The sequence below is a fragment of the Tachyglossus aculeatus genome, chromosome 17 (assembly GCF_015852505.1).
Source record: "Tachyglossus aculeatus isolate mTacAcu1 chromosome 17, mTacAcu1.pri, whole genome shotgun sequence".
NCBI lineage: Eukaryota > Metazoa > Chordata > Mammalia > Monotremata > Tachyglossidae > Tachyglossus > Tachyglossus aculeatus.
The window spans coordinates 35,677,549-35,687,865 of NC_052082.1; the positions used below are offsets into that span (position 1 = coordinate 35,677,549).

A 10,317-nucleotide genomic window follows, 5' to 3' on the forward strand; every position below is an offset into this window, starting at 1 on the left:
TTTTTGTTTTAGACGTTTATTAGACGCGGCCCGTCTCCGAGGGTCCCAGAAACGAGGCCGCCGCCGGCCTCAGGCTGAGGAAAGAGGGCGGGGATGCGCCGGCCCCCTCCCGGGCTGGGGAAAAACCTGGATTTTCCGAAGTCGGCGTGGAGTCGGGAGCGCCCGGCTCACGGTCCTTCGGGCCTCTGGTACTTCCAGAAGGCCACCCCCCCGTCGTCGCTGCAGGAGGCCAGGAGGCCGGGCTCCTTGGGGTTCCAGGCCACGCAGTTGACATCCTGGGAGTGGGCCCGGGCCAGGTGGGCCGTCATGGAGAAGGTGGGCTGGTGAGGGTCCGAGCCGGGGTCCTCCTCGAACACCCGGATGGCGTCGTCCCCGCAGGCTGTGGCCAGGGCCCCCGTCAGGTGACACCTGCGGGGCGGGGGCGCAGACGTCATAATAATAATAATAATAATAATGATGGCGTTTATTAAGCGCTTACTATGCGCAAAGCCCGGGCTCTTTCCACTGAGCCACGCTGCTCAGTGGAAATGCTGATAATATTGATATTAATATCAATAATAATAATGGCATTTATTAAGCGCTTACTATGTGCAAAGCACTGTTCTAAGCATGGGGGGGGGGGGGGGATATAAGGTGATCAGGTTGTCCCACGTGGGTCCGCGCGACCGACGCAGGCACGGCGCCCTTGGAAAGCTCGCCCCGTAAGTAGACTGCCGGTGGGACTGGGAGTGAGAGGATGTGGAGTCTAATCCCTTCTCTGCTGGGTGACTTCGGGCAAGTCACTCCACTTCTCTGTGCCTCCATTACGGAAACGGGGATCAAGACCGTGAGCCCCCCGCGGGACGGGGACGGTGTCCAATTGGTGCTTAGGTACGGTGTCTGACATATAGACTTTTAGACCGCGAGCCCACTGTTGGGTAGGGACCGTCTCTATATGTTGCCAATTTGTCCTTCCCAAGCGCTTAGTACAGTGCTCTGCACATAGCGCTCAATAAATACGATTGATGATGATGATAGACACAGAGAAGCAGCGTGGCTCAGTGGAAAGAGCCTGGGCTTTGGAGTCAGAGGTCATGGGTTCCAATCCCGGCTCCGCCAGTTGCCGGCTGTGTGACCCTGGGCAAGTCGCTTCACTTCTCCGGGCCTCAGTTCCCTCATCTGGAAAATGGGGGTGAAGACCGGGAGCCCCCCGTGGGGACAACCTCATCACCCTGTATCAGTCAATCGTATTTATTGAGCGCTTACTGCGTGCAGAGCACTGTACTAAGCGCTTGGGAAGTACAAGCGCTTAGAACAGTGCTTTGCACATAGCGCTTAATAAATGCCATCATTATTATTATTATTATTACAAAATGGCAACATATAGAGGCGGTCCCTACCCAACAGTGGGCTCACAGTCTAGAAGGGGGAGACAGACAACAAAACATTAACAAAATAATAAATAGAATGGATATGTACAAGTAAAATAAATATTTATTTATTGTATCCTCCTCAGCGCTTAGAACGGTGCTTTGCACATAGTAAGCGCTTAATAAATGCCAGTATTATTATTATATAGGAAGCACCTAATTGCCGCCCCCCACTAAGGGGAACAATGGGTTTCCCCCTTGTTTTTAAGCTCCAGCCCCCCACAGAATTTCTTAGCCCATTTTCTTCCATTTCGAAGAAATCAGGAACCTGATCTGTCAAAAAGGCAGAAGAACGCCAGACTGCTCTGCTCAGGCTGCCAAGGCGGCTCTCGCTGCCCCGGGGATCAATTCGTTCATTCAGTCGTATTTATTGAGTGCAGAGCACTGGACTAAGCGCTCGGGAAGTCCAAGTCGGTAACATAGAGAGACGGTCCCTACCCAGCAGCGGGCCACGCTGCTTCTCGGGCGCTTAGGTCAGTGCTAGTGTTATTTTACTTGTACATATCTATCCTATTTATTTTATTTTGTTAGTATGTTTGGTTTTGTTCTCCGTCTCCCCCTTTTAGACTGTGAGCCCGCTGTTGGGTAGGGACCGTCTCTATGTGTTGCCAATTTGTACTTCCCAAGCGCTTAGTCCAGTGCTCTGCACACCGTAAGCGCTCAATGAATACGACTGATGATGACGATGATGCTCTGCGCTCGAGAAAGACGATTTAGCGAACGGACGAAGGAGCAGAGGGAGGGACGGGGGGGGGGGACTCACCAGGCCACATCGTAGATGGTCCGGGAATGGGAACCGGACAGGGTGCAGACGCATTTCCAGGTGGGGTCGGAGCCGCTGCAGGCCACTCCTGCCGGGAATGGACGGGCGGGCGGGTGGGCGGGCGGCCCTCCCCGGGCGCGGACGGGGCCCCCGCGGCCGCTCACTCACCCTGCTCGTTGCCCGGCGGGTACCGGCGCCAGATGCGGACGGTGCGGTCGTCGCTGCAGCTGGCCAGGCGCTGGCCGCTGGGGTCAAAGGCCAGGCTCCACACCGTGGACTGGTGGCCCTCCAGCGTGGCGCAGCACACCCAGTCGTCTTCCTCCTCCCGGTACAGCTTCACCGTGTCGTCGTAGCTGGCCGACGCCAGCAGCTGCCGGGGGACGGACCGGCCGCTCACCGGGGTCGCCGCGGCGCCAGACCGGGGGCTCGGGACGGAGGAGAGCCCCACACGGGGGGGACGCCTGCCCCGCTCGCGAGGGGCGGCCCGGGCAGCCCGGAATCCGCGGGCGGCAATTAGACGGGGTCCCCGTCCCTCCCTCTGCCGATCATCATTCATTCAATCGTATTTACTGAGCGCTTACTGTGCGCAGGGCACTGGACTAAGCGCTTGCTTGGGAAGTACAAGTATTTATTGAGCACTTACTGTGTGCAGGGCACTGGACAAAGCGCTTGCTTGGGAAGTACAAGTCGTATTTATTGAGGGCTTACTGTGTGCAGGGCACTGGACAAAGCGCTTGCTTGGGAAGTACAAGTTGTATTTATTGAGCGCTTACTGTGTGCAGAGCACTGGACTAAGCACTTGGGAAGTACAAGCTGTATTTATTGAGTGCTTACTGTGTGCAGGGCGCTGGACTAAGCGCTTGGGAGGTACAAGCCGCATTTATTGAGCACTTACTGTGTGCAGGGCACTGGACTAAGCGCTTGCTTGGGAAGTACAAGCCATATTTATTGAGCGCTTACTGTGTGCAGGGCACTGGACTAAATTTTTGCTTGGGAAGTACAAGCCGTATCTATTGAGCGCTTACTGTGTGCAGAGCACTAGACTAAGCGCTTGGGAAGTACAAGTCGTATTTATTGAGCGCTTACTGTGTGCAGAGCACTGGACTAAGCGCTTGGGAAGTACAAGTCGTATTTATTGAGCGCTTACTGTGTGCAGGGCACTGGACTAAGCACTTGGGAAGTACAAGTCGTATTTACTGAGCACTTACTGTGTGCACAGCACTGGACTAAGCGCTTGGGAAGTACAAGTCGTATTTATTGAGCGCTTACTGTGGGCAGGGCACTGGACTAAGCACTTGGGAAGTACAAGTCGTATTTACTGAGCACTTACTGTGTGCAGAGCACTAGACTAAGCGCTTGGGAAGTACAAGTCGTATTTATTGAGCGCTTACTGTGTGCAGGGCACTGGACTAAGTGCTTGCTTGGGAAGTACAAGCCGTATTTATTGAGCACTTACTGTGTGCAGAGCACTGGACTAAGCGCTTGGGAAGTACAAGTCATATTTATTGAGCGCTTACTGTGTGCAGGGCACTGGACTAAGCGCTTGGGAAGAACAAGTCATACTTATTGAGTGCTTACTGTGTGCAGAGCACTGGACTAAGCGCTTGGGAAAGAAGTACAAGCTGTACTTATTGAGCACTTACTGCGCGCAGAGCACTGTACTAAGCCCTTGGGAAGTACAAGTCGGCAACATATGGGGAGGGGAGAAGGAGCAGAGGAAAAAGGGGGGCTCAGTCTGGGAAGGCTACTGATTTCATTCATTCATTCATTCATTCAGTCAGTCGTCTTTATTTAGCGCATACTGTGTGCAGAGCACTGGACTAAGCGCTTGGGAAGTCCAAGTCGGCAACATCTAGAGACGGTCCCTACCCGACAACGGACTCACCGTCTAGAAGGGGGAGACGGACGACAAAGGGAAACACGCGGACGGGTGTCGAGCCGTCGGAACAAATAGAATTAAAGCTTGGTGCACATCGTTAACAAAATAAATAGAATAGTAAATATGTATAAGTAAAACAGAGTAATCAAACTGTACCAACATATCTACAGGTGCTGTGGGGAGGGGAAGGAGATGATGGGGAGGGGGAGAGGAGCGGATGGGGGCCCGTACCTCCTGCGTGGGGTGCCACGCCACGTGCTTCACGTCCTGCGTGTGGGAGTTGAGGACGCTGACGCACTCGTACTCGTCCTCTTCGTCCACTGCGGGCGACAGGAGGGGGGAGTCGTCTTTTATAATAATAATAATGGCATTTATTAAGCGCTCACTATGTGCAGAGCACTGTCCTAAGCGCTGGGGAATTTACAAGGTGATCAGGTTGTCCCCCGTGGGGCTCACGGTGTTAATCCCCATTTTACAGATGAGGGAACTGAGGCCCAGAGCAGTTAAGTGACTTGCCCAAAGTCACACAGCTGACGAGTGGTGGAGCCGGGATTTGAACCCATGACCTCTGACTCCAAAGCCCGGGCTCTTTCCACCGAGCCACGCTGCTTCTCTGCTTCTCTTTTAGACTGCGAGCCCGCCGTTGGGTCGGGACCGTCTCTCTCTGTTGCCAACTTGGACTTCCCAAGCGCTTAGTCCAGTGCTCTGCGCACAGTCGGCGCTCAATAAATACGATTGATTCATCTGTAAAATGGGGATGATAACCGCGAGCCCCACGTGGGACAACCCGATCACCTTACATCCCCCCCCCACGCTTAGAACGGTGCTTTGCACATAGTAAGCGCTTAATAAATGCCATTATTATTATTGATATTAACATCAATATTATCAGTATTTCCACTGAGCAGCGTGGCTCAGTGGAAAGAGCCCGGGCTCTGGGGTCAGAGGTCATGGGTTCGAATCCCGGCTCCGCCACACGTCTGCTGTGTGACCTTGGGCAAGTCCTTTAACTTCTCTGAGCCTCAGTTCCCTCATCTGTAAAACGGGATGAAGACCGTGAGCCCCACGTCGGACAGCCTGATCACTCTGTGTCATCATCAATCGTATCTATCGAGCGCTTACTGTGCGCAGAGCGCTGTGCTGAGCGCTTGGGAAGTCCAAATGGGCAACACGCAGAGACGGTCCCTACCCAACAGCGGGCTCACATCAGAGCGGTGCTTTGCACATAGTAAGCGCTTAATAAATGCCATTATTATTATTATTATTGATGGAGAACGGCGGCCCCGGCCGGAGCGGCCGCCCCCCCGACTCACCTTCCCACACCCAGACGCTCTTGTCCCGGCTGCACGTGGCCAAGAGGTTGCCCGACGGGGCCCAGGCCACTGACTTCACCTCGTTCTCGTGGCCTTCGAGGGTGGCGACGCACTGCGGGGGGGACGGGGAGGTGGTGGTGGTGGGGGGCTCCCGAAGCCCCCCGGGGGGAATCCCGCCCCGCCGTCCCGCCGCCCCGCCGCCCCGCTCTCCTCCTCCCGCCCCGCGGCCCGTCACCTCGAAGTCATCCCGGTCCTTCTTCCAGATGCAGGTGGTGGCGTCGAAGCTGGCGGAGGCCAGGTAGCCGCCGCAGGGGGACCAGGCCACCTTCCGCACGGTACGTTGGTGGCCCTCCGACAGGGCCGCCTTACACACCCAGCCGTCCCCTGGGGGCAGGTGCCATTTGGGGGGCTCGTCTCCCCCGTGCCCTCTCCCGTCCGCCTCCCCTGCGCCCCCGGATCTGCCCCCCTCTCGGCCTTCGAATCAGTCGTGCGGACTGGGTGCGGATCCGCCCCGCTCTCGGCCTCGCAGCCCTTCGAATCAGTCGTGCGCACTGGGTGCGAAGCACGGTGCTAAGCCCTTGGGAGAGTACAACTGTTACAGTCCAGAGCCGGGCCACGCACATTAATACAGATAAATCCCCTCATCCCCCCCATCTTACCTCCTTCCCTTCCCCACAGCACCTGTATATATGCTTGTACATATTTATTACTCTATTTATTTATTTTACTTGTACATATCTATTCTATTTATTTGATTTTGTCAGTATGTTTGGTTTTGTTCTCTGTCTCCCCCTTTTAGACCGTGAGCCCGCTGTCGGGTAGGGACCGCCTCTCTATGTTGCCAACTTGTCCTTCCCAAGCGCTCAGTCCGGTGCTCTGCACACAGTAAGCGCTCAATCAATCAATCAATCATCAATCGCATTTATTGAGCGCTTACTGTGTGCAGGGCACCGGACTAAGCGCTTGGGAAGTCCAAGTTGGCAACATAGAGAGACGGTCATCATCATCGTCAATCGGATTGATTGAGCGCTTACTGCGTGCAGAGCACTGGACTAAGCGCTCGGGAAGGACAAGTTGGCAACATAGAGAGACGGTCCCTACCCGACAGTGGGCTCACGGTCTAAAAGGGGGAGACAGAGAACCAAACCAAACATACTAACAAAATCAAATAAATAGAATAGATATGTACAAGTAAAATAGAGTAATAAATATGTACAGGCATATATCCATATATACAGGTGCTGGGGGGAAGGGAAGGAGGTAAGATGGGGGGGATGGGGAGGGGGAGGAGGGGGAGAGGAAGGAAGGGGCTCGGAGGTGACCTCTCAGTAGGGCCTTGTAACCTCCCCAGCGCTTCGCACATAGTAAGCGCTTAACAAATGCCATCATTAGTATTATTATTCTCCGGGCCTCAGTTCCCTCACCTGGAAAATGGGGATGAAGACCGTGAGCCCCCCGTGGGACCACCCGATCGCCTTGTACCCTCCCCAGCGCTTAGAACAGTGCTTGGCACATAGTAAGCGCTTAACAAATGCCGTCATTATTATTATTATGATTCTCTGGGCCTCAGTTCCCTCACCTGGAAAATGGGGATGAAGACTGTGAGCCCCCCGTGGGCCCACCTGATCACCCTGTAACCTCCCCAGCGCTTAGAACGGTGCTCGGCACGTAGTAAGCGCTTAGCAAATGCCGTCGTTATTATTATGATGATGATTGCCCCGGGGGTCGGGAATGCCGGGGATCGGGAATGCCGGACGGACGGACTGACCTTGTCGTTCCCAGAGGCGGACGGCCCTGTCCCCTCCGCAGGAGGCCAGCAGGGCGCCGGCGGGGTGCCACGACAGGTACCAGCACCGGGAATCCGGGTGCGCCGGGAGACCGCCCACGGGGCACAGGGACCCCTTCATCCCGACGGATCCCGACGGATCCCGACGGATCCCGATCCCGGTCGTCGACGTTCCCTCAGGCCGGAGAGCGAGCGACCCCCTCGGCGCGCGAGCGCTCGCGGCGCACAGCCCTCTGGGAGCCGGAGACCTCGGGCCGCGGCCTCCGCGCACGCGCGGCGCGCGGCCTTCTGGGAGACGTAGTCCTCGGACGGACTCTCGCGGCCCCCGCGCATGCGCGGCGCACTGAGTCCGCGGGCTCCTCCGGCCCCGCGCGTGCGCGCCGCACAGCCCTCCGGGAGTTATAGTCCGCGGGCTCCTCCGGCGCCCGGCCCCGCGCCCCCAGCGCGTGCGCGGCGCACAGCCCTCTGGGAGCCGGAGTCCTCGGGCCCGGCGGCGCGCGACCTTCTGGGAGACGTAGTCCTCAGACGGGCTCCCGCGGCCTCTGCGCATGCGCGGCGCACGGAGTACGAGGGCTCCTCCGGCCCCCGCGCCGCCCCCCCCGCGCATGCGCGCCGCACAGCCCTCTGGGAGCCGGAGTCCTCGGGCCCGGGCCTCCCGCGGCCTCCGCGCACGGCCTTCTGGGAGACGCAGTCCTCGGACGGATTCTCTCGGCCCCCGCGCATGCGCGGCGCAGAAAGCCCAAGGGCTCCTCCGGCCCCGCGCCCCACCCCGCGCGTGCGCGCCGCACAGCCCTCCGGGCGTTACAGTCCGCGGGCTCTTCCGGAGCCCGGCCCCGCGCCCCCCAGCCCCCAGCGCGTGCGCGGCGCACAGCCCCCTGGGAGCCGGAGTCCTCGGGCCCCGGCCTCCCACGGTCTCCGCGCACGCGCGGCGCGCGGCCTTCTGGGAGACGTAGTCCTCGGACGGACTCTCGCGGCCCCCGCGCATGCGCAGCGCACTAAGCCCGCGGGCTCCTCCGGCCCCGCGCGTGCGCGCCGCACAGCCCTCCGGGCGTTATAGTACGCGGGCTCCTCCGGCGCCCGGCCCCGCGTCCCCAGCGCGTGCGCGGCGCGCAGCCCACTGGGAATTGTAGTCCGCGGGCTGTTCCGGCGCCGGGCCGGGCCCCGCGTCCCCACCCCCGCGCATGCGCGCCGCACAGCCCTGCGGGAGTTATAGAATTTGGATCCCAAGAAGGACTATGAGTCCAAGGTACAAGAGAACATGAAAATGGAGATATTGGGAAAGAAAGATATAAAGACAACGACTATGTCCAATTTTCATGCTCAGCCCAGCCCAGCCCGCACCCTCCGCTCCTCTGCCGCTAACCTCCACACCGGGCCTCGTTCTCACCTGTCCCGCCGTCGACCCCCGGCCTGGAATGCCCTCCCTCCGCACATCCACCAAGCCAGCTCTCTTCCTCCCTTCAAAGCCCTACTGAGAGCTCACCTCCTCCAGGAGGCCTTCCCAGACTGAACCCCCGCCTTACCTCCTTCACCTCCTCACAGCACCTGTATATATATATATATATGTATATATGTTTGTACATATTTATTACTCTATTTTACTTGTACGTATTCTAGTTATTTTATTTTGTTAATACGTTTTGTTGTCTGTCTCCCCATTCTAGACTCTGAGCCCACTGTTGGGTAGGGACTGTCTCTATATGTTGCCAACTTGTACTTCCCAAGCGCTTAGGACAGTGCTCTGCACACAGTCAGCGCTCAATAAATACTTTTGATGATGATAGCGCGTCTCAAAGCCCTCTGGTGTAGTCCGCAGGCTCCTCCAGCGCATGCACGGCTCACAGCCCTCTGGGAGTCGTCGTCCTCGGGCCCACCGTCCCAGGCGTCGCCCCCGCCCCCCCATGCGAGTTGGGGGTCCCCGGGAGCCCCCGCCTCCCGCGGTCTCCGCGCACGCGCGGCGCGCAGCCTTCTGGGAGACGTAGTCCTCGCCTTCTCGCGGCCCCCGCGCATGCGCGGCTCACGGAGGCCGCGGGCTCCTCCGGCCCTGCCCTCCCTCCCCCCCCCCCCCACGCAAGCGCGCCGCACAGCCCTCCGGCGCCGGGCCCGGCTCCGCGGTTCCCCCCGCGCATGCGCGTCGCCAAGCCCTCCGGGAGTTATAGTCCGCGGGCTCCTCCGGCGCATGCGCGGCCCACAGCCCTCTGGGCGTCGTAGTCCTCGGGCCCACCGTCCCAGGCGTCGCCCCCCCCCCCGCCCCACGGGAGGTGGAGTCCCCGGGAGCCCCCGCCTCCCGCGGCCTCCGCGCACGCGCGGCGCGCAGCCTTCTGGGAGACGCGCCCTCGGCCTCTCGCGGCCCCCGCGCATGCGCGGCGCACGGAGGCCGCGGGATCCTCCGGCCCTGCGGCCCCCCCCGCGCATGCGCGCCGCACAGCCCTCCGGGAGTTATAGTCCCCGGGAGCCCCCGCCTCCCACGGCCTCCGCGCACGCGCGGCGCGCAGCCTTCTGGGAGACGTAGTCCTCGGTCTCTCGCGGCCCCCGCGCATGTGCGGCGCACGGAGTCCGCGAGATCCTCCGGCCCTGCCCCCCCCCACGCATGCGCACCGCACAGCCCTCCGGCCCCGCGGTTCCCCCCGCGCATGCGCGTCGCCAAGCCCTCCGGGAGTTAGAGTCCGCGGGCTCCTCCGGCGCATGTGCGGCGCACAGCCCTCTGGGAGTCGCAGTCCTCGGGCCCAACGTCCCAGGCGTCGGCCCCCCCCCCCCCGCCCCATGGGAGTTGGAGTCCCCGGGAGCCCCCGCCTCCCGCGGCCTCCGCGCACGCGCAGCCTTCTGGGAGACGTAGTCCTCGCCCTCTCGCGGCCCCGCGCATGCGCGGCGCACGGAGCCCGCGGGCTCCTCCGGCCCTGCGCCCCCCTCCACGCATGCGCGCCGCCAAGCCCTCCGGGAGTTAGAGTCCGCGGGCTCCTCCGGCGCACGCGCGGCGCACAGCCCTCTGGGAGACGTAGTCCTCGGGCCCGCCGTCCCAGGCGTTTCCTCCCCTCCCGCCCCCGCGCGTGCGCGCGCACAGCCCCCTGGGAGTTGGAGTCCCCCGGGCTCCGCCGGCGCCGCGAGTCCCGGGAGCCCCCGCGCGCGTGCGCGCCGCCCGCCCCCTGACGAGGAGGAGGAGGAGGAGG

At 60.4% G+C, this 10,317-nt stretch overlaps 1 protein-coding gene across 1 annotated transcript; it reads right to left on the reverse strand.

Moving 5' to 3' along the window:
• On the reverse strand, positions 1-7,392 carry CIAO1 (cytosolic iron-sulfur assembly component 1). Its single transcript, XM_038759876.1, has 7 exons — positions 7,133-7,392; positions 5,600-5,748; positions 5,365-5,476; positions 4,283-4,371; positions 2,341-2,542; positions 2,173-2,260; positions 1-408 (listed from the first exon to the last, which is right to left on the reverse strand). Exons 1-7 carry the CDS (start codon positions 7,269-7,271, stop codon positions 168-170), a joined length of 1,020 nt encoding a protein of 339 aa, XP_038615804.1. The 5' UTR covers positions 7,272-7,392; the 3' UTR covers positions 1-167.
• Positions 7,393-10,317: the final 2,925 nt, after the last annotated feature.